Source organism: Convolutriloba macropyga, chromosome 10, assembly GCF_964194025.1.
Source record: "Convolutriloba macropyga chromosome 10, txConMacr16.3, whole genome shotgun sequence".
NCBI lineage: Eukaryota > Metazoa > Xenacoelomorpha > Acoela > Convolutidae > Convolutriloba > Convolutriloba macropyga.
In genome coordinates, this window is record NC_134477.1 from 47,299,982 (window position 1) to 47,324,828 (window position 24,847).

At 33.6% G+C, this 24,847-nt stretch overlaps 1 protein-coding gene across 4 annotated transcripts; it reads right to left on the reverse strand.

The window, feature by feature from the left end:
- Positions 1 to 14,644: 14,644 nt before the first annotated feature.
- On the reverse strand, positions 14,645 to 24,649 carry LOC142348611 (uncharacterized). 4 transcript variants are annotated; one of them, XM_075400016.1, is made up of 5 exons: positions 24,378 to 24,649; positions 24,251 to 24,291; positions 23,619 to 23,873; positions 15,477 to 15,642; positions 14,645 to 14,978 (listed from the first exon to the last, which is right to left on the reverse strand). In XM_075400016.1, exons 3-5 carry the CDS (start codon positions 23,851 to 23,853, stop codon positions 14,774 to 14,776), a joined length of 606 nt encoding a protein of 201 aa, XP_075256131.1. In that variant the 5' UTR covers positions 23,854 to 23,873; positions 24,251 to 24,291; positions 24,378 to 24,649; the 3' UTR covers positions 14,645 to 14,773. The 4 variants fall into 4 exon arrangements, with proteins under 4 accessions (XP_075256131.1, XP_075256133.1, XP_075256132.1 ...); XM_075400018.1 differs by lacking the exon at positions 24,251 to 24,291 and having other exon boundaries at positions 23,619 to 23,843; XM_075400017.1 differs by having other exon boundaries at positions 23,619 to 23,843; positions 24,251 to 24,649.
- Positions 24,650 to 24,847: the final 198 nt, after the last annotated feature.

Sequence of the window (24,847 nt, forward strand, 5' to 3'; positions counted from 1 at the left end):
TCCTGTTATGAAAAGGAGGAATTGTAACAGGCGTCAAATTTAACCAATTTTCATTCTATCACAAATAGCAAAATCATGTGAAATCTTATTTACTCATAAGAAATAACGGTAAAGATTTTATTCAATTTCATGGACATTAAGAACTTTTTTTGAGAATGTTGTTTTCCAACATATTTTTCATTTGTTTAGTCAATTTTGTCTGACCAATATCTTTTGCTGAGACAAAAAAAGCAGTAAATGTCAAAAGACATTGAAAAACAGAAAAGTTTTGTGAAAAAAAGTTTTTCAGTTTTTCGTTTGAGGAGAAACGAAGACGGAAAATTTCCAAATCATTTTACTTTCTTGTCTTTTCACACTCCAAGTAGGCTTCATTATTTGGAATGTGAATTAGATATTACGATTGATATCATTAAAAAAAGATGACAGGGCTAATAAATCGTCCATCTCATAGAAGAAAAAATGAACAAAGGATAGGCTCCTCAAAAACGCAAACAGATTTCAAACGCAGAACATCTTTGGTTGTTTTACCTCTTGGAAAGCAAATAGCTACTTAAAATTCTCGAATTTTGGTCTCAAATATTAGTTTTATACCTTCAGAATTAAGTAAAAATAAGCTTTCTGTTAAAAACTTTTCTATTAATTTCTCTAAACAATTGAATGAGCCGAAATGAGCAGCTAGAGAACAGTTGGTTTAAAACGTTCGCTTTAAAATTGAGCTATTAGGTAATCTGCATTTGAAATGGACCAAAACCGAAAATTTTAACGTTCAGAAAGAAATCTTGGCTATTAAAGATACCAAAATCAAGCAAATTCTCTCATATTTCATAGATAATATTGTTACAAAAGACAATCAAACAAACAAGTTACAACAGCAAGTTACTGAATTAGAGTCTCGAGTCACCGAAAGTGAAAAATATTCTTCGAAAGACGGCTTATTTTCGAAAATATGTCAATCAGTGATGTTACTGCACCAATCTCGCACCAGGTAAGTGACTTTCTGAAGGGATTCCTCAACTTTTCTACCCATCCTTTGAGGTTCAAGGCGTGTCACATCATTGGTAAGTTAACAAATCTACCATATCCAACTGCAATCATTGTCAATTTTTTAATTACAACAAAAAAATGAGATAATTGGCCGCAAGTTATGGTTAGCTAAAACTAACAACCCTTCGAATGGTCGTGGAATATTCGTCAAGGAGCGTCTCCCGAGGATCCAGAAAGATATAAAATAGCACGCAGATTCTCTTGGACTTATTACCACTCCATTCAATTGCAATGTGAAGGTCTTCAAGAAGACCACAGAGGGCGGTTTTCGCAGTGTTGTTGTAAACACCATTGAAACCGTTGGTGAAATAAAAGAAGTAGCAGTGCCTAAAAAAACTGCCGACGATATTTTCATTCAATTATCGAAATCAATAATGGATACAATTCAAAAGTTTGCACCTTTGCGTAAAGTCAATTTTCAAAGAAAAGACACTTGGATATTAAATAATATAAAGAACGCGATCAATAAAAGGAACCAATTTTTTCATTTCTGATTGATTTCTCTGACCGATGAAAACAAACTTCGATATCAGCGTTGAAGAAATTATGTAACAAAAAAAATCCGCAAGCAGAAAAGAGTAGAAAATATAAAAAAATAGGAACCAATGCTTGTCTTCGGAAACTTTTTCAAGTCTTCCGCTCTATAACAAACGAAGACATGGTCAGAAAACTCCAGAACCAGACGAATTGAATGATTATTATGTTAAAATTGGTAGAACGCTATCGGATATGATAGAGCAAGCGTCTGAGCTAGTTTCAGTGGAAGGAGTTGTTGGGTTGATGGCCTTCTTCCCAACAAATTTCGATGAGATAGCAAAAATATTATCCCACTCGAAACCGAAAAAGTTATGGTAACGATGGTATCAGTAATGAAATGTTAATATGTTGCTCGCCAATAATTGAGACGTATATTGTTTTGGCTATTAGCAAATGTTTTGAGATAAAACATTGTTCCAAAATGCCTCAAAGTTGCAAAAACCATATCATTATACAAAAAAGTAGAATACTTAGATTGCGGAAATTACAGACCAATTAGTATTTTGAATTGTCTCTCAAAAATTTATGAAAGTGTTCTCTCTAAAAGGATTTCTAAATTTTGTTGTGTCTAACAACCTGTTCATCCAACGACAGTTTGGATTCCGTTCTCACCACTCCTGTGCACACGCTATAGGAGGACTAATTGATTACATCAAAGAAAGTATCGAGCGTAAACAACAAGATCATACTACTTTTTGGATCTTTTAAAAGCCTTTGATACGCTGGATCACAGAATTCTCTTGGACCAACTAGAGGGATATGGATTCCATGGTGAATTCTAGAAATATTTATAAATTATCTGTCCGATAGAGTTCAATTTGTCTGTCATCGAGGAAAAAGTACTGGAACATTAACAATTGAAACCAGTGTTCCTCAGGGCTCAGTCCTGGGACCATTTTTGTTTCTCGTTTATATCAACGACCTACCAAATTAAATTAAGCAAAGCAGTGTTAGACTCTTTGCTGACGATACAACACTAGTGAGCGCCGGCAAGGGGTCTGATGTTATTAATGAAGAACTGATTACTTTGAATGACTGGTTCAAATGGAACAAACTATCAGTGAACTACTCAAGGGGGGTATTGATGCCTTTCGGTAAAAACTGCAAATCAGAGGGTACATTGAAACTACAGGAGCAAGAAATAGCTCCAGATCACAAATGCAAGTACCTTAGAGTTTACCTAGACCCAAAAATGACGTACAAAGAACACATAGCGTATATAACGAAGAAATTGAACTAATTTTGTGGCATTTTATACCGAGTGAGGAACCTTTTGACCATTAAACACATGTTGACTTTTTGTCATTTTTATGCAAAATCAATCATAACTTATGGTCTTCTGATATATGGAAGTGCTAGCAAAACAGATTTACGGTGTCTCGAAAACTGCCATAGAAGAATAATTCGAGCTACGTTTTTCAAATGAAAAATAGATTCCCTCCGCAACATCTATCAGTAGCAAAACTTGTTAACGGTATTCGAAATGTATATCTGTGAAGTTTTCAGAGAACTTCTAAAACAATGAGGGTCTCAATCGCCTCTCAAAATTCCTCACTGAAACCTCTGCTCTGATTCGTGTCTATAATACTCGTCGCAGCACACGGGGAATATTACCTTCTCAATAGAGTAGGACGCGCACTAAGGAAAAGTCACTGGAAACACGCTCCGAAAAGCATACAACTGTTTAAAAGGCGCAGACTTGCTACCATCCAATATAAATTCGTGCTCTAAATCGAGCGTCGCCCTTTTTCTCACAATGTTTACTAAAACTTTCACAGCAGACAACAAAACTTTGTTTGAATTGTTTTCTAGTATCTAAGATTTCATTTAGGAATTAGCCACGAACTTGTTATCTCTATGAGCAACGACTATGAAGAGCCAGATGGCTCATTCGTTGTCCCTACTGATTGTTTGGTTGACATATTTGTTTTGTACTTATCATAAAACTCTGTTATTTCAACAATCGGTTAAATAAACTTTACTTTACTTTTATTCTCAACTGAAATGAACTAAAATATGAATCTAGTCGAATTTTATTCCAACAAAAGTTTAAATTTTTTTAAAAATTTGTTTAAATCAAGAATTCAGTTTTCTCGGTCGTGGGTTGGAAAACTTTTGTTTAATCGACCAAAACAATAAATGTGGCTACAGGACACATCGACCCGGATATAAATCGCAGAGTGATTTAGAAATGATACGTAGATAATCAATTTAAATTTCTTTAATACACTCTGATACATCGAAAAGGCTCATTAAAACTAAAACAAAATTGACAGTGAGAGGTTAATTCCGCAATTGTTCTAAACAGCGGAAGGTCACGGCTGTTTGTAAGATGTACAGCCAAAAATGACGGCTGTGACAACTATGTACCGTTGAAGATAAATATTGTGGTCAGCATGAACATCCGTTAGTATAGTCTGTACTTTCAAAGAGCAGCATCTTTCCAACATTCAATCTGACCATGGCAAACTCATAGTAATTAATGCTTAATTGAATTTTTCGAATGTGAGCATGAATAATTAAAAATTTATGGATACCGCCAATTTGACTTTCGCAAAGCTGTACAACCCGTTGTTCGTGCTCGGAGCCGAGGTTTGATTTGAACTTTGAATTTGGGTGGGGGTGGGGGTTTGGGTTCAGGGACGTTGTATTGGTTGGGGGTAGCAGCTTTACGACGAAACGACAGCACAACGACGTCAATCAATGAATTCCAGGAATGGGACCCGCTCGACATCATTGCACGCATCATTGGCTTGTTTAAATTAATTTGGGAATTTATAACAGATTGTGAACATAGTTTCAGCTTAACTATGCTGTTTTATATGAGTGAGTTTGATAGCTGCTTTTTCGACATACAGAGGTTACCTTCTGCTGTTTTGAAGTCAAACAGTATCTACCTTTGGCTGTTTTGAACTTAAAGAGCATACCTTTGGCTGTTTTGAACTGCAACAACATCTACTTTTGGTTGTTTTGAACTTAAGCAACATTTATCTTCGGCTTTATCATTTTCGTCAATTTAGTATGACTAATGCATCCCCGCTTTAATTTTACATGGAAGTTTAATTTCATAGCGAGAAATGCTTTCACTCAATTAAAAGTGTACAAGAAAAGCTGTTTTGTTTGCTATGTGAAGTGATCGGCAAGAATGCAAACAAAGCTAAAAATACTACCCGTAGGGTAATTTTTCATGCAAATTATGAAATTAGCAGAACAGATTTTCGGCTCTGAAAAAGCATGCTGAACATACCGTTTTTGGACATGAAAATTTAATGCTGAGGAAATCTCAAGTTTTCAGTTTACGCTTCTCATTGCTCAATTTAAATGAAAAAATGATCCGGGGATTTGGAATAGGTTAGTATTTGAAATCAATTCACTGCAAAAAAAATTCAGCTGTGAGTGTAAAATTTTGAATGTTAAATTCTTGAAAATTTTCCAATAGATAGACAGTTAGGATCATTCGTGTCTTATTTTTTACATAGTAGAACGAACAGCTTAATGGGTAACATCAATTAATAACCAGAAGTTTGATGTATAATTTTGATTATTTCAATAAATATTCGTTATTATTCTGAAGGCATGTAAACTTTAACCTTTCGGTTATATTATTAATTTACATGTTTTGAAAAAAAATCCTTACAATTTTATTCTCTCACAGTCTTGGAAACAAACACTGCTAAGAGAATGCATTTAAAACTCCAGATTTTTTTTATTTAAGGAAAAGAACATCATTGAAAAGAAAACTCAGAATTTTTATTCAGCTTTCTGTTGCTGTGAAAATTTCTTTACGTTTTCAATTTGTTGTTTTACGAGAAAAACCAATTACACTGAAAGTGATGATTCCAAAATAAAGGGAAAGAAGATAATAGGTGACATTATAGTAATTTAGTTGAGTGTTCATGGAAACTTTAGAAAATAATTTTTTCCTTCTTCTACTCAAGAAACATTCCTTTGAGAGATGTTATTTTGGTAGCGTTATTTGCCACTAAAAGTAGCACCCAAGATCTGCAGCTGGAATTCGGAAACTTTAGACTTTAAGGGTAACATAGGATGAGATCGAAGTCTGAGCATGATATCAGGCTTTTTCATTTGACTAATTTTCTCCTATATAGTCACTTTCGGTATTCTGCTCATGATGAAAAAACCGAGGATCAGTAATGTTTATCTGAAGCAGAGAGCACAATTTCTTGCAAAGTAACAAGAATCGGATTTCAACGCAGCAAAATTTGCTAAAAATGTTTTTTCTTAGCAGTATCCAATGTGGTTACCGCACTATTGCAAGACAACCGATCGATAAACAAAAAACTGCTTGAGTAGATTGAAGTTTAATCTAGTTTTATTGGACGGAAATAGGCATCACTTCCCAGTTTTTATGGTTCCAAATTTTTTTCAAAAATGCAGAATATACATGCCAGGCTGGCTGTTTTTCTCTTCAGTCAAATTTTCACTTTTCGCTTACGCACCGTAGAAAAAACAAAGACACCATTTTGTGGCCCTCAGGATCTAATTTTAACTTATATAAGAAACTATCAAAAATTTGAAAAAGAGGGATTTTCTAAGACTCTCTAAAATAAAAAAAAGAATTAATATGCTCGGGGGGATGCAGAGTGCCGTTAAAATTGAAAATAAGGATACAATCGAAAGGAAAAAATATTACTAAATTAAATTAGGTTAAACGGACATTTGTAATAAATACCTTTTTAAAGTTTCAAGACCACATACGAACATTTAAACACTTTGTTTCGTTCTCAAAATTAAGGAAAACTGAATACTTCAGGCAATTTAGATCTCGAAAAATAGCAAAAATCATTTTTGAAAACGTAAAACTAAAAGCAGAAAAATGCATTGCAAAAATTTCTTCCCGTTTCAACAGAGCTAATCAATTCAATATTGTCAAAACTTTATGAACTTAACGAAACTAGTTAAAGCAAATGAAAATAAAATCAACCGAAAAAAGAAAAGTATTTTGATAAATGAGTGAGTTTTAAGAAAAAGAATTGATTTCTTAGCTTTTAACTTTTGCATTATTTTGTTGTCTTAACTGATCATTCCAACTAATCTCAACTTTGGAACAAGGAAATTCAGAATATGAGGTTGGAAAATTTAATATCATTTTTAAATATAATTTTTGAAAATTATTTTGAAAAATAGCTTTTCAATTGTCTGTATTTTGAAACATCCCCTTGAAATATTCTTTTGCAGTCATTGGGCAGTTTTGTGAATTAAAAAACTACATAACCTTTAATTCTGTAACACCTCATACCATGAACCCACTTTTCGTTTGGAAGAGGAAAAAATTTTTTTCTTTTGATTTCAGTTCACAAAAAATTTATCAGAAGTTCTTTGAAACTACTCTTAAATAAAATAGTGAAAAGGCTAAAACATAAGTTTAACTGATGGCGAAGATAGCATTTAATTTGCCTTTACAAGTTAGACGCAGTTGGAGGCGGAGTAAGGGCTGACAGAAACTTTGTAAAATTGTAAAAAGTATTTAATATTTGCTATAAAATATATCCCCATTATATCCAAAATCAAACTTGGTTTCATAAACTTAGATGATAACAAAACTTATAAAAGCAAATGAACATAAAATCAACCCAAAAAGGAAAGTATTTTGATAAATGGGTGAGTTTTAAGAAAAAGAATTGTTTTCTTAGCTTTTGTTTTTTGCATTATTTTGTTGTCTTAACTGATCATTCCAACTAATCTCAACTCTGGAACAAGGAAATACAGAATATGAGAAGTAAAGAGTTTTTGGGTTGCCAGTTTGGAAAATTTAAAACCAATTTCAAATATACTATTTTGAAAATTATTTTTAAAAATTGTTTTTCAATTCTCTGTATTTTGAAACATCTCTTTGAATTAATCTTTTCTAGTCATTGGGCAGTTTTGTGCATCAAAAAACAACATAACATTTAATTCTGAAACTCCAAAAATTCTGAAACTTCCATATTTTATCAAAAATCAAACTTGGTTTCATAAACCTAGATTGTAATAAACAGATAAAAAAAACTATAAGCTGTTTATGCTAACGAAATATCCAAAGTGACAAAATACATTGAAATGTTTCAAAAGCTTTATTTAAAACTATTCGACTAAGGGAACAATTGCCTGAAAAGGTACCCAACTAAATATTCGAAAACAAAATAAAAGTTTAAATGATTTTGAAGAGCCTTGTGTAAAGATCGGATCTAGTAAAGAAAATCTTTTATTTGCTTTTTTGGTGGCGACGATTGTATTTATATATCTTTGTGTATTCTCGTCTGCTTGTGTTGGTGTACTTATGCATGTGCCGATTTGAAATGTAGTTTATATGTGTTCCAATGAGACAAAGAAAAAGAGAGTACGTCTCAGATAGTTAGTTTCTTCAAATTTTAGACACAGATAAAAACAGAGAGTTTCCAATATGTTTTTGGGACAAATCTCTCTTCTTACTTCTTAGTTGTCCCTTAAAACACATCTAAGAGTTTTTTGATAGTTTATTTTCCCATTCTTCTCATGAAGCTTTAAAAATGACAAAACTTTCCAAAAAATTAAAAAACATTCAATTTAATTTTGTCTCAATTTCAAAACTACTAATGCATTGCCTCGGAAAGTCCACATTTAGTTCACCCAGAACAAAAGCAATTCAAATTTAGAGGAAGATGAAGAAAGGTGAGTTTTGAGTAAAGATCGGGTGTCAGAAAGAAAACTTCGAAATTGTTTTTCTTTTGTTTCTGCGTGCGTGTGTGTGTGTGTGTGTGTGTGTGTGTGTGTGTGTGTGTGTGTGTGTGTGGGTGTCTGTGTGTGCTTGTGTGCATGTATAAGTGTATGTCTGATTTTATTGGTATGTGCGTGCATGAGGGAGAAAGAGACTCAGTTTGAGAGAACTGATTTCTTTAAATATTAGATAAAATTAGAGGCAAAGGGCGAAAAATCAGCAAACAAAATTTAGAAAAACTTTTAAATATTTGATACAAATTGCAGTTTTAAACTAGTCCAAATTGAAAACAGTTGTTTTTTTGAAAAATCTCGTGAAGAAAACATTTGCTGTATTTGGAAAAAAGGCATCTAATTTATGCTCATGAACAACAACAACTCACAAGAAAACTCATTTTGAAATGTTTTTGGCAACAGGTCAATAGATCAAAACTGAAGTTTCGTTCTCGTATCACATAGGTATTCGTTCTTCATTCTCTTTTGTTTTGAATTTGTCAAAAAGCTTTGTTAATTTTGATTAACAAAGCTTTTTTGACAAATTCAAAACAAAAGAGAATGAAGAACGAAGACCTATATGATTCGAGAACGAAACTTCAGTTTTGATCTATTGACCTGTTGCCAAAAAATTTTAAAATGAGTTTTCTTTTGAGTTGTTGCTTTTTGTGTATAATGTGCTGTGTTTGTTGGCTAGTACTGTTTTTCTTTGTTCATGTGCTATGAAATGTACTACACCTATCCTTCAAAATGTGGTGGAGAAATTTTGTTTATTTCTACCGAAAAACTCGGCATTTTTTTGGTTCAAACAGGACAATCAATTTTCTCCTTTTCTCCGATGCATATTTGTTGCTTTCGGATACCCACGGTTTTTCTAACATATTTTAAAAGTTGTTTTGCAATTTTTAGAACTTTCAAGCGTATATTAACGGCACAAAAGTTAAAATGTCACCAAATGAGGTGGCGCAGAAAGGAAAACAAACGAATAGGGAGCGAAAGATTGTGGGTACAATACCCGTAAGAAACGTTGTTTTTACACTTGGTCCAGGTCTGACCATTGTAAAATCAGACGGAATGCAAGTCTGACAAGTCAAAAAAGTGTCATAAATCAGTCTATGATTCAGTAATGATGAGAAATTGCAATTATACTGGCCCAGTACTGAAACGCACTTGGGTACGGCTAAACTAAAATTATAACCATATGGTTAAATATACTTCAAACGAAAAATACATCAAATCAGTCAAACAAAATAAAATGATGAACATCAATCAATTTCTTAATGAATCACATTATAAAACTTTCTTCCGATTGTTTTCTTCCTAAAAATAAAAATAACTTTTAAAAGCTCAAAATCTTTCAATTTCTTGGCGTGACTTCAATACTAATTCTTTTGCTATTGGATATATTGTTCTTTGTCTGACAAAAAGTTTAAACTCTTTCGTTACCTTTTCATAGTTATATATAGCTTTCTCTGTTTTTGGCTCAATTTCGCGACATTCAGTCCTTACTTTACTCTATTTTTATCAAATAATTAAACTTAATGTGTTGAAATTTACTGATATTTACGCACATTACAGATCCAGATGGTTGATTAGTAAGAATATTTTTCGAGATTGAAAACAGCACTTCCGCGTCATTTCCCTCTTCAATTGTAATTGCAGCAAAAACCATCATTCAAAACAGTTCAAATGCATTCAAAAGCATTCGAAATTAGATTGAATTAGAGTCACTTCATTAGATTTGATTTACTCACAATGATGTCCCAACTTCAAGATAATAATTGGACAAGCTAAATTTGGTTGGTTCATATAGTCATATATTCTGTCCAGATTAAAATATGTTTAACAGAAAGTGTAATATGGGATCAAACTGCATTTATATCATAAAAACCATGTATTTGAAAACCAAAAAAATATATATCTTTTTAGCTATAATTGTAAATGAATCACTTTGCTCATATATGAACATTAGAAATTCCCATTGTCTGTTTTGAATCAAGAAAGCACTGATTTGAAGTTTCCCAAGATTTCTTTACCCCACAGCGCAGTAATTGCGATCTGATAATTTTATGTTCCTTAATCGGTCTCTTCAGTTTTTGTCTTTAAATGTAACTCAAAATTTGAGAATTAAAAATTTGAATTTCCGTCTTTTTGCGGTAATTACGGTGAATTGCGGTGAGCTATCTGTTTTTACCGCGTTCTCGGTATTCTTACAAAAAATAAAAATTACATAAATGGGTTCGAACCTCGCATCTCCTGCATGTCTCCAACTTCTTATTCCACTGCGCCAACGCTCGCTTACTTAAAGGATATTTCTTGTGAATTTAAATCAGATTCAGAAAACGCTGGAAAACAAATACAGTGAGTTTCTGTCAGAAATGAGATAAGTTTTGCGGTTAAATTTTGCAAGAAATGCGGCGAGATGTCGTGAATTATTCTTTTTCAACGCATTCAACGCATTTCTTACATTAATATGCCACAGTACTCGGTGCAGTGAATGTTTGAAAGAAATGCAGTGAAATTTTTTTCACCGCATTCATTGTAATCATCGCATTTCTATCAACAATTCACCGCATTCACCTTATTTCGTACAAAGATTCACCCAAACTTTCAAATCCGAGTTGTATTTGAAAAATTTATTTAATACTTTGCGGAAATGGCAGCTTATAAGCCCAAGACGTTGAGAAGTTATGCGCACTTGCAGATTAGCGGTCCACATATTTGGTATATATTATAAATTTTTATACTAAAGTTAGCATGTTTCAAAGTTTTAAGAAAGGTTTTCTGAAGTATCAAAAGGTAAGCGAAAATTATATTCTCTCATTGTTCTCTACTTTTTCTTGAAATTGCTCACTGGGTGAAACAATTATCCGAAAATGGGGTAAAACGTTCTCCTATAAATTGCTCAAAACTAATATGTTACCAAAATTGGGGATTAGATCACCATTTTATGTTGTTCAATTTAAAAACCGCCAAAATTGAAAGATCGCGCACGAGTTCTTTATTTGAAACATTATGCATCAGTATACAATTTCAGACATAAGAGTGGTGATCACGCTTTTTTGCCAGCAGGTCCTTGTTTTGCTTCGTAATTTAGTGAGCTTGCTCTGGACTCATTTACAAATTACCATGGTCAACCAACTTCTTAAACGAGCACATCTATTTTTTAAATTAAAACGTTCTCATCTCAGATCTTGGAGATGATTGCTTTGAAGAGCTTTGTTCTTCTTCACAAAAACTATTTTGTTCGCTATATTTAAATGAGTTTGTGTATAAACATATTTGAGAATGTCTCATTTTTTCAGAAGTTTTTTTTCACAAGGTCACTGATCAGGAAACTGATTTACCTCCAAATCTAGTTCACCAATGGTTTTTTTGTGAGCTGTCCAAGTTTTGTTTATATTTCGAAATGTCTTTGAAGTTGTACTCAATTTTTTTTCACAGGAAAAGGCTTATTACATGAATATTAGCATGCAAATGCCATTGCATGACTTCTTAACTGTGACCTCTCAGTCATTTCAGCATTAGACAATGCAGATTTTGCTTTAATACTGTCTAGTACTCAATGGTTTGGTAGTCTATGATTCAATAAATAGATTTTTAAATTAAATTTTGAACATGGCTATACCAGAAGTAGCTCATATTTATTGTAATTATCTATGCAAAATTATACATAGAAAATTTAGATCAGTTAAAAGTATTTGATTGTCATGTGAATAGATCTTATTTCCAGGTCTCAGACCTGATTTTCTATTTTCTTTATAAGTACCCTGTAGAGAGTCATATATTACCCTGGTACAATCGAGTTGATCAGTTGGATGTCAGTGGCTGTTAGAATCAGGTTTCTATGCGTGGGAGAGCATAACTTCGGACCACTGATTGATAAGTCAATGAAATGATGATAGAGCCGAAACAAATTTAGAATTGTGTATATATTTGTGGCCATTACTTATCGACATTGCCCAAGACTTCGTCCGGTAATTTCCTCTGTTTTTTTAAACATTAACAAAGATTAACTTCTAAGTTTGTTGATGTTCTTCCAAACCATCACATTAGTCAAATCAGACAGAACAAATTTAACAAAAAAATTACTTGATTTTGTGGAAGAGTTTGTTATATCATATTCTTTAAACTAATTAAAATTATGGCATACGAGTAAATATAAAGTTTTTTTTTATATTGTCTTCAGATGCAAAAGGTCCAACACTACTATAAAAGTGAGTAAAATTTCTCAACGTTCGGCACCGGAAAATTTATATTATTGTTTGCTATTGGCTCCCCATTGGGCGCTACGGATAGGCGCGTTCATGTTCTGCTGATAGGCAGACTTTGACTAACATTCTATGGCGTGATAAGAGCCCAGCTCGCTCACCCCCTCCGCTGAAAAATCCCAGATACTGAAGGAAGACGTCAGCCTGACTGAACATCCTACCGTCAAATTCGGTAAAGGTGAATTTATATGGTAAATTTAGCTTACGCTAAGTTATTTTTGAAGTTAAAATTACCTTGCCGGGTTGGTCATACCATAAAAGAAAAATACCAATAAAAAAACACCATTTATGGATTTCATGGAAACCTGTGTCAAAGTTACCCCCCCCCCCCCTGATTACCCCCCAAACTGATGTAACAGTAGGAGAGTAATTGTCTATTGGGGAAAAAACGATGTAAGATTAAGGGGATAGTGGAGGGTAGTGGGGGATTTTCGGATTTTACCAACCAAAAATTACCCCCTAAAATATGTAAGGTAAGGCGGGTAAGTGTCGTTTTCCCCCCATTACCCCCTACTCTTGGGTCACTTTACCCCCCCCCCCCCCTATGTGAGTTTTGAGGGGAATTGGCTAAAAATTTCCCCGAGAACACCTTAATCTTACATCTTTTTGGGAGTAAAAATTCGACATGGAAACTTACTTAACGTACAACGGTCATAAAAAGCCTTGAGTTTGGCTGACAGTGGGGCAACCTGAAGATCCAAAACACGTTTCTGTGCCTGGATGTCGAAAATTCCGCACTTTACTTTTAGGGTGCCGTTCTTACCAAAAAACGCCATAAATAAAGTTTCTGGATCGTTTGATGGTTACTAAGTTTTCATTGGGGAAAGCTTGACGGCACAGTTTTACTGTTCGCTCGGTCTCGTTTCTCCAAAAAAATATTTCAGTGGTTTTGCAATTGCCGGTTACAAGCCCCGAATTAAAAAAAGAAGGGAAACTATTAAAAAATTTTACTGAAAATTCAGAAAGTCAGTTTTTAAAAAGTCATTAGAAATTTTGATATGTGTTTCTTTGTTTTACCACAATACTGCATATATATGTAAACTCCCCTAACATGGTGAAATGGACCATAATGGTAACTCGCTAATCATTAAACGAACCATATATGGAATCTTCCTAGCCATAAAAAGGACAATAAATGTTTCCTATAAATTGTCACCTTATCCATAAAAAGAAAAAATAACAGAAACTTACTTATCAAAAAAAAACGAGCAATATTTTGGCACTTGCGAATCATAGCAAGCTCATAGAAGGAAAACAAATTATGACCTTTATGGGCCATATATGGTCCGTTTTATGATAAGGAAGGTACTATATATGGTCCGTTTTATGGTACATAAGGGACCATATATGGTTCGGTTTATAGTAAGTAAGTAAATTTGGTCGACCTGGTTTAACCTTTTCTGTATGAATGTCTTATTTTACGGTTTTTGTCAAACGTAGCCGTTTCTTCAATCAAAAATGATTTGGATATGTTTAAAAAGTTTCGTTGATTTTTCACTGTTGGAATCAAGATGATGAGTAACACCAAAGCGAGCTCTTGAGTATACATAGCCCTAGTGATAAAAAAAATTTAAAAGACTGCAAGAATCTTGCAAGAAATCTTGCAAGGGAATGCATAGTTCTTCCCTTTTTCTTGCAAGAATCTTGCAAGATTTATATCCATCTCGCAAGATTCTTGCAAGACTTTGAATCCATCTTGTAAGAATCTCGCAAGATTTTGTATTTATGTTTTAACTTTCTGTCCTGGTTACCTGGCTGCTTTTTTGCTGTTGGTAGTTGGAGCTGAAATAGTTAATCAGAGATTCTTGCAAGATTTGAATCCGCTGATCACTAGGGAGATAGATAGATAGATAGTATGAAAAGCCAGTCTAAAAATGAAGAAGCGTGGTTGCTAAAATCACGAAAGCAACTACGGTGAACGATCTTGTAGAAAATTTTGAACACAATAACTACGATATTTGTTCTAAAAAATTGAATAACCGCCTTTTGAACGCTAAAATCTTCATCGTTGCAAATAAATCCTGAGGCTAAAATACCTGCACGTTTTAAGGCAGAAGGCAGGGAATTGCCCTATTATATAAATACTTTTGAGCTGTAGGTAGTATTTTTCAAAGAATTTTTTTTTGTAGCAAGTAAAAAAAACATGGAATTATCTAGAACTGATTCACCGAGGTTAAGTTTGAATTTGAAACTTTTCCTTATTGAGCTACAATCTCAATTCCAGTTTGTTTTCATGGACAGCCTATTAAGTTGTTTCTCAGTCTCAAATACGTGGCATCGTAGGAGTTCACGCCCATCTGTCTCAAAATATCAACTGCCCAGTCCAGACTTTCATCTGAAGCGTATCTTTTCCTGGACAGAATGTGAAACGACCAGGTCGAAAGGAGGGCCCCCGTTTCACACGTGAACATCAGGATCATTGATTTGTCTTCATGTCTAAAAATTATCATCTTTTACTTTCGATCGAAACCGAACATTCAAATTTTATTGGTGCAAAGTTAAACGTTACAACAACGTACTGGTACCAAATGAACATACTTATATAGAAAGAGGTCTAAGCTTCCATATTCTCAATTAAGTTTGCCAGCAGTACGAGCTGCCAGGTTCAAACGACATCTGTTGAGAGTCCTAGACCGAAATGACCTCTAATCAGACCCTCCCAGACTTACGACACATTTGATCAGACACAACCGCACACTAAATTCTTCATCCGCTTCAAGTGCTCTGCTTGGTTCTATCTCCGACGGGACTCAATTGAACTGGAAAAGTTTTCCTGGGCTCTAAGTGCGCTCGAAATTGCCTCTGATCTAACCCAACTGTGTTCTGTGATGAGACCAAAATGGGGCGGGCTCAAATTGATAGTTGCTCGATTAGATACTTTTTGCTTCCTTATGGTACTTGTCCACAAAATTCCTAAAATATTATGACCCCCACCTGTTGAAAATGTATCTGGATACAGGGGGCGCTTCAAACATTGAGTGTTTCCTCGCTTTGTAAAAATTCTCCTCCTTTTCCTTTTCCTCATCCATTGGCATCAACTCCCAGTTCTCAGTCTGGTCCCAAATGCGAGAGTAGCAGTACCATTCTTCATGTAGCTTGGCTGGAAAAAAATCAAAAGCATGCAGTAAATTTTTTAATGTTTATCAAATAAGTTTTAAAAACTGTCGTCCGATAATACACCAATTTGCCGGAAAGCAATTCATGAAAATTGAACCATCATAAATGAAACAGCTAATTCTAGATTCTTGAATACACATCAAAAGTATCAGGCACCCAAAAGATTCTTTTCTACTTATATCGAAAATTCGTTGCTTTCATGTAATAGTTTTAGATAGATTTGTATGGAAGTTATGGAGTCCCGGACTGAACTGTCAAGAAATCAAGATCAGTACTGGGCACGTCAAATTGCAAGTCTACAGGCACATATCAGAACTGTGCACGTCTACAAACAAATCTACAAGTCTTACAAGTCTTTGCCAAGACTTGGATTACACTTGCAAGTTGATTCCCAAGTCAATACCAACTTTTCAAACAATTTCGAGTGAAGATTTCGAATTCCAAAAAATTACGCAACGTGCCACGATTTTTGCATTTTTTCATATGCACTTTCTCGGGGCGCCTGACAACTGATACCAGCTGACGGCAAATGAGCCGGGGCGACCCGGGAAGGTGACACAAGGCAACCAGATGCCATATGGGGCCGTTTTCAGATGTTTCTGGGCCGTTTTCAGCCGTTTTCCAGTCATTTCGAGCCGAACTTTAGCCGAAAATCGACAATTCTTGACTTTTCAGATTTTTTGAACATTCCTATCATGTCAAACATTCCTATCCGAGGGAAGATTGTGATGAGAAGCAATGCAGTTAGGATCCCCTTGCTGGCCTGAGGCCCAGTTATCAGACATCAAGCCGCAACTGACACCATTATGTTTTTTTTCGGCTGTTTTTGACGTTTTTGAACCTATTTTTGACGTTTTTAGACGTACCAAGTCTTGGCCAAGAGGTGCACTTGAACTTGCACGTCTTGGCCAAGACATGCATTTAGACATGCAAGTCCTGGCCAAGACTTGCATTTAGACTTGCACGTCTTGACCAAGACTTGCATTTAGACTGAGAAGTGTAAAAACTGACATGATTATAGCTCTGAATCAGTACTGATATAAGAATTGCAATTTGAACTGCCCAGTACTGATCTTGACTTGGCGTTAAGTACGGGGTTCATTATCATATAAACCTTAATGAGAAAACTTTAATTTTGAAAGATCTTACGGAATCTTTTCAACTCATGCCAGATTATTCAAAATCATATCATAGTCTGGCATGTTTCCTGCATGATCTTTCAAGTGAACCGTATTTTTGCGAGACCTTTCGGAGATAACCGTCGCAGGTGCAAAGATTTCAAGATCGTGTAAGATAACTTTTTAAGATGGAATAGGGAATACACGCTAAGTAGTATTGAATAAAATTATATACATACACACACACACACATATATATATATATATATATATATATATATATATATATATATATATTTATACAAACACTGCTATTAATGGCAAGGCAATTATTCAATTATTGATCGTTAACAATAGGGCGACAGTTAACTATTCTCACTTTCTATAATATGTACTATCTAAGATAAAATGGGAGCATGCATAGCTTAAAAGCATCCCCAATTGTTCCCAACTTTTGTCTAAGATTATATAATACGCCTTATCTTTCTCTAATTTTATCTTGAAAGAGCTTTTCAGGTATTTTGATGGTAAAAATTCCCCTTGTTAATTGGATATTTATATCGTGTAGAATCTGACATCAAATTCATAGCAAATCTTAGAAGAAAAAGAACAACTATTTGAATCTTTTTTTCTTAGAAGATCTCTTAGAATGCGTAGAAAACTTTGTTAGATCTTATGGAAACTTATCACAACGTGTAATTTCTGAGAGCAACTCATTAGATTAGCAGATTTGCTCTGGAAAAAAATAAGACTTTAAAAGATTTTTTTCTGCAAATTTAAATAATAATGAGTCACCCTGTTAGGCCAACCATCTAATTAAATTTCTAATAAACGCATTCAAAAAGTTTCTTGAATGCTTTTGAATGTCAACGTTGGTATTTCTATTTTCAACATTTTTGGCGATAAAATTTTATGTAAAGTTTACGCTTTAATCCAATTCTTAAGCAGCTTTCTTTCATTGATTTTTAATGCTTGCCGCTAGAAATGTTGTTCTGACGCAATTAGATGGACAATAAAATTCAATCTAAGAAAATCTACCAGTAAAGTTATTTTTCTGTTTATAACATAATGCTTCAGAAACATCGGGATGCTTTAGTTTTGGGCAATGAAGGCAACAAAATCTCGAGCATTTAAACTACTTTAACTGTAAAAATTTTTGCGTTTTCCTTGTTCACGTTTGGATCATTACGTTCAGTCTATATTTTGAAGTCTGTTTTTTTATTTCCAATTTTTAGCGCACATTTGTTGTCCAAGCATTCAGTTTAAAATAAAATTGATAGCAACGCTGGATTACAAAATGATTATATCGCAACAACCCAATTGCAATTAACACTTTCCTCCAGAAACAAAGTACATCATGAAATACTAAAATGACGTTTTGAAGAAAAAAACAATATTAACACTCGCAACCGTAAATGTTCTATGAGTAAAGAAAACAGAAGGAGGTTAACAATGTTAATTTTCCCCTCACTATCATTTATCTTAGTTGGTGACAGCTTCAAACGCTTAACCTGAAAACTTTTCAAGAAATAGTGGCCTTGTGTTTTTCATTTAACTTACCTAATTACTATAAATTGCGTCGTGAATGTGTTTTAATTAATAGCAAATAACGACCCTTATTAGGCTTTATTCCTGGATTTTTTTATCAAATGATATTGGTGTATAAAAAGAGATCGTCTACTTTGCTATGGACAGTGATCTACGTATAAGTTAATGATAGGTTAATTTGTTTTATGTCTATTGTTTTGTTGAGGAAGTTAAGGTTTACTCTTTTTTGCTATCACTTCTATATTCCTAAAAATTTCTCACGACATTTGCACCTTTGAAAAAAAATCAAGAGAAACAATTAAGGTGAGTTCAACATGAGTCTGAGCTTTTGCTCTATTTCATGTATAAGAAGGTAAGGCTTTCAATTATTTTCGAAAAAGTATCTAAAAAGATTAAGCAAAAACAGGCGCTAAAAGATAAAGCGTTTTCAATTAAAAAAATGCCTGTTATTATATAAAAAATAAAATAACTGTAACTATGCTCTGCCTTTTATCACGATTTGAAAAGATTTTTGTCCAGAAAATTGACAAAATTTCTCAGATTTATTTGAGTGCTCGTAGCGCAACCTGACATTTTCTAAATAGTTTTATGATCTATCGCAAAAAATGATGAAGGAGTGCTACCTAGGCGAGGTGCTGGTTGAAAAATACCAGTGACCGTGCCAAGTTGTTTAAATCAAACTGGCACAAACTCACTCGCATTCAAGCAATAAATGCTTTCCTTTCCAAATTTTGGTTGCGTGACGTCGCACATTTTCTGTTGCTATCAGATTTTGTTTCGCTTTTTTGTGTTTGTTTTTGCTCGTTCAAAAATAATTTCGTTGATATTCAGTGTAGGGTTCCAGGTCTTTTTATATACCTCTCACCATACTTCATATTACATATCTTCGTTCACAAGTCATTAAATTCACTCCAATAATTCACCTATGTTCAACTTTGTTCCCAGTAAAGTAAAACTTGGTAAATCTTGATAAGAAACGTACTAATTCTTGATAAATTTTGACCTTGCCATGATACCTACCAAGAAAACATGAAGATATGTACACACTTGCAAGTTATTTGCATGGCTGTCAAGAAACAAGATCTTGTTAAGATTTCTAACAAAGATTAACTATTACATAGCAAAATAAATCAACAATTAAAAATTCAATAGCACCCAAAAACAAGATGTAGCAGGAAATCATAAGATTAAGCAAGAATTATCAAGAATTATCACTGATCAAGGTTTCTTACAAACAAAATTTTCTATGTGTCAAGAATTATCAAGATCTTATCAAGTTACGCCAAGAAAATTTTTTGACATATACTGATAAGATCTTGACAAGATCTCATCACGGTGTTGCAAGAATTATTTGTCTATCAAGACCTTGGCAAGATGTCTCAAGTTTTGCAAGGGTTATTAAAATCTTGCATGACATGGCAAGGTGCATCAAGTTTTGTTTCACTGGTTTGTTTCTGTGTAAGTCTTAGTTTGGAATCTGACATTTCAAAAACATTGCCTGTTAAATGCGCAAATATTTCAGTTTAATAATATTGTTTTACCGTTGTTGCTCAAGGGGACTGAATGTCTTTTAAAAAAACAATTGTATTGATACTCTATTTTTCGGTTTTTGTCGGTCAAAAAGAAGAAACATTCAGCATTTAACCATCGGGCCAAAATCCTTGTATTTCGAGCAAAAGTGTATTTATTCAGCAAAAACTAATTTTTAACCGGGTCAAGCTTTTTGGATGATTTTGTTTATGAAATGCGGGGAATGCGGTGAAGAAAAATATTTCGCCGCTTTTCATCGCATTTCTTACAAAATTTCACTGCTAAATTAATCGCATTTCTTACAAAAATCCACCGCATTTGCTTTCCAACGTTTACTGGATCTGATTAAAATTGTCAAGAAATACATTAGAAGTACGCGAAAGTTGGCGCAGTTGAATAAGTTGAAGGCATGCAGCAGGAAAGAAGTTCGAACCAGTGTAACGAAGTTTCTGTTTTTTAAGAATACTGAGAACGCGATGGAAACAAATTCACTGCGATTCATCGTATTCGCCGCAAAAAGATGTAAAAAATACACCGTAAATTTTTTCCACCGCATTTCAACGCATTTTTTTAAGAAAATTCACTGCCAAACCTCAACCGGGGAACTATACCGACAAGAGTTGATTTTGTTTTTCAAAACTAAACAATGAAAGCTGGGCTTATGGGCAAGTTGCATAGCTTGTTAGTCGCTTACATATGCTCAAAATAATATAAATAACGTTAAAAATTTACTTTAACTTGCTTCATATGCAAACATTTTTTGTTTTTGTTCGTATGCTGTGGCAGGCGATTAATATGTTTGCTTTTATATATGGAGCAGTATCTGGGTAGTGTTCGTGATAATTCTGGGTAGTTGCCGTGATTGGGTAGTTGCTCGTAATGATTCGATCAATCTACTGAACATAAATTAAATTCACCTGAATTTGGTCATTTGTGAAATTATACAATTATGGTTATGTAGGCAAACAAGGAGGCTCGGTAATGTGCGTTCGCACATAAAGTTCGACCCCACTCATCCACACTTTTGGCATAAATGTCTACCAAATTAGGAACAGATAGAAAACCCCAAAAATTCAAGTATTTCTCAAAAAAATGTCTATGAACAAAGATCCCCTACAACTCAAATAACTCAAATGGAGTGAAATGGGCCGCATACGATTGATGTGATCAGTCATTATTAAGAAAGCAAGTCAAGACGAACAATAAAATCAAACAACAATAACAACAAAAATTAATTACATCCAAAACTTTATGTCCATTATAAAAAAGACCTACTAACAAGCTCAAAAGAGCATCAGATAAAACTAAAAATAAACAAAATAACCTGTATTTCACTACAAAAGATATGAGACCTCTCTTGGTAACAATTAGACAAAAAAGAACAAAAAAAACACCAAAGATAAAAAAAAACTTATATTTTTAAAAACAATCAACTTCAATGTAAAGAAAACCATTAGATGGCGACATGTTTATCCAATATGTGCATGATCACATACGCTTCTAAAAGAGGGCATTAAGACCTGTTTTTTATCATTTTTTAATGCGGTTACAAAAAAAAATAAATAGAGACAACTAAAAAATACAAAACTTGGGAAAACGCGGAGGAAGCCGTAAAGCCATATTTAGCCACTGAACTAAAAATATGCTCAATTGAGCCTTTCTCGAACGCCAAAAAATGTTATACACCTTCTTATTAATGACAATAGGTAACAAGTGGGCCAAAAAAGAAAAAAAGGCAAATTAAATAACACTTTGTTTTTTTCGAAAACAACTATTTTCATAATTATGAAATCCGTTAGCTACAAAATGATATAAATAATTTGGTTCATCTTCTGTTCAAAAGAAGCGCTTGAGACCTTTAATTGATCAGAATATGTCTTACGTCTGCAAAAACAACAATGAACAGTCAAAAATCAAAAATTGGTTTATTTTTTGTGCCAAAAACCCGTGTCGAAGCCAACAAATTCATAACGAATTCTTAATAAAACATTAGAGTTGGTATATTGGCACGTTCCCTCGACAACAATTTCTCATATGTGACCTCTAATGAACGCGACTAGGTAACAAATAGACAAAAAAGAACAAAAATGCGAAGTTGAACAACGTTGAAAAGAGTTATTTATATTATTGAAAACAATTGATTTCACAGTCATGAAAGCCATCAGCTATCTACTCAAATCAGAATAAATGCCCATTTGTTTCTTCATTAATTGCCAACGACACCCGTAACTCTCCAGGTATTTTATTACGACTAAAAGACAGAGTAAAATCGACAGTTAAATACATTTGTAAAAAAAAATTCATTTAAATTCTTCGAGAAAGGTGTGTCCAAGCCGTTAAAATCATAATATTACATTTCAAAAAAACTTATGTGTTAAATTGTGCCATAATGTGAACTGTCAATAATGTGATAATGTGACAAAACGGGAAAAAACTTTAAAAAGGGGCCAAAACCAAAAATAAAAAAAATATTGTGAAATCAAGTAGTATCAATGCCAGAAAACCGTAACTTAACACGTACAACCGCAAAAAAGATTAAAATTTATTTCAGTAGGAAAAAATGGAAGAAGAAATTTCTGTCTTTGCTGAAACTAAGCTGCAAATTGACCAAATTAAAAGAAAAATTAGTGGCAAAGTTCGTTAAGCCATTGTTTACTTAAAAAGCAAACATTTTTAAAACTCAAAACGACCATAATCTTTCGAGTAGAAGAAAATGATACATTAATTTGGAACTCCTGAGGAAGCCTTTTCAACCTATTAACAGTGAGTTTTGAAGTGAATTTTTTCGGGTTCTTTAATTAAAATAAAAAAGTCCGACCGATTACAATCCGAATTGTTTTTGTAAAATGTAACAGTTCAAGATTAGACCAAAATCAACCCACTAATGCTGTTTGTCCATTTAGAACACTCAATTGTTTAAACTGCTTTATATCTAGATAGTTTGTTAGTTAAAAGATCAAAAATAAATGCTGCGTTTTTAATAATCACAGAGTAAAGTTAGCAAAAAACGGCAAAATTTAGATTCTAGACTACTGTCAATGGAAGTGGAAGTGAAACTGGCTCCCTTGTAGGTTACCAAGCACTTTTTGTTGTTTTTGGGCAGTTTACTATCGGCAAATTTAATTAAAACGGGCAAAAAAGCTAATTTCGGGTAATTTTTGAGGAGAAGATCTGAATTTTGAAATATTTAGCCAAAATATTAGCAAGAAAAATTAAATCAAAATAGTCAGAGTCAGAAATACTTATGTTGTTTTCAAAAATAAAATCAAAAGTACTACTGCTAACAATATTTCCAATTTTAAGCACAATTGACGAAAATTTAGGCAAAATTCCGGAAAATGTGAATAAAAACAACGGAAATCCCTCTATTTTCCACAAAACTTCAAGCCTCGATAATTCCCTGTAATTTACAAAATTGAAAAAAAAAATCTTTTTAATTCCATATTCTACGCTGGAGGGGCTTTTCAATGATACCATTCACAAATCTGTACGACGGATATATCGATCGGTCAAAATTGTCTGAACAAAAAAAAACCCATTTGAGCATATAGTTCCTCCCCTCATGAGGGGTCGGAACAAAAATGCAATTATATATACTGCAAAATGTTACAAAAAAATTAAGGTAGTTCAAGGTAATTTCGCTAAAACAAGGTTATAATAAATTTTTAACTTAACTCAAGTTTAGGTAAAGTTAAGGTAAACGTTAACTTAACTTTACCTTAACAACAGTTTACGACAGCGTTGCTTTTATTTTGTAACTAACCTGAAGTATGGTTCCCATTACTATCTGCCATAGTATTGTAGGTTAGAGGGCATTTGCAAGCTGGCTCGTCTTCGAAACTGGGGAATGTATACAACTCGTACCACGACCCCTTGTAAAAATCCAGGGGCCTGAAAACTGTCGTGTTTGTCGGAAATTCTTCTGGACACCCCCAATGCAGACCATAATAAGCGTTCATAAACGCAAACACAAGATTGTGGGCGGTTCCTGTGTACATGATGTCTAGATATCCCTCGTCCATTACGTATCAAAAGGTACATTTTGCGCGAAATGTGCATTTTAAGGTTTTTTTTGAACAATATAGTGACAAAAACATCGATTAGCCTGAAATTTCAGTCTCAAATTATTAATTGTTTGGATCTATTCTGGGGAGGGGGGGAAACAGAGTAGATCTAATTTCTTAATAAACGATTTTGAAACCAAGTTTTTTCAGAAGCCGTTTTATTGACAAAAATAAGTTAACGCAATTTATGTCTTCAATCAGCAAGTAGAAATGCGAGGGATTTTTACCGACGAATTTTTATTTTCCGACTGATCGACACGTTGTTACGAACATTCTTAGACATCAGTGATAAAATCAAGTCAATTTGAAAGTAGAGTCAGAGCAAATGTACCTTTTGCAACGTGATGTCGAGTCCTCGACTTATGAAAAGACCTGCGTGAACCAAAATTTGGTTTGGAAAGAATTTGACTCGACAGTTTTACTTTTCCTCAATTGTGGCTGGAGCTGAAAGTACTGACCTCAAGTTTTGCTCGACAATAAACTGTATCCTCGCTTTTGGCTCGATCTAAATATTTTTTCTGCATATACGTTATTTTTAAATTTCAATGGCGTGAACATAAAACAACTTTTAAGACGTAAAGGAAACAAAAGTTAATGGAAAATTTCATAGATTTGGATAATATGCTTACAATCGGTGATTACGTAACAATTTTCTCTTTCAAATAGAACTTTGAATCCCTTTTTCCTTTGTGAAATTTACTTATCACAAACTTCTGTTTTGCTCTAAACAATAACTATCTAAACCTAGAAGTTTATTATTCCAACAGAAGTTGTTTATTAACTGAATCTGTGCTGTTTTATTGGATTTAATAGTCGTAAATACATCAGCGAACAAACAGAACCAACCAAGAACTTGACCAGTTTCTGATGAAACTTTAGCTGGCCAAGCCAGGCTTAAGTAGTTCTAACTCCAAAGCACAAGAGGCTT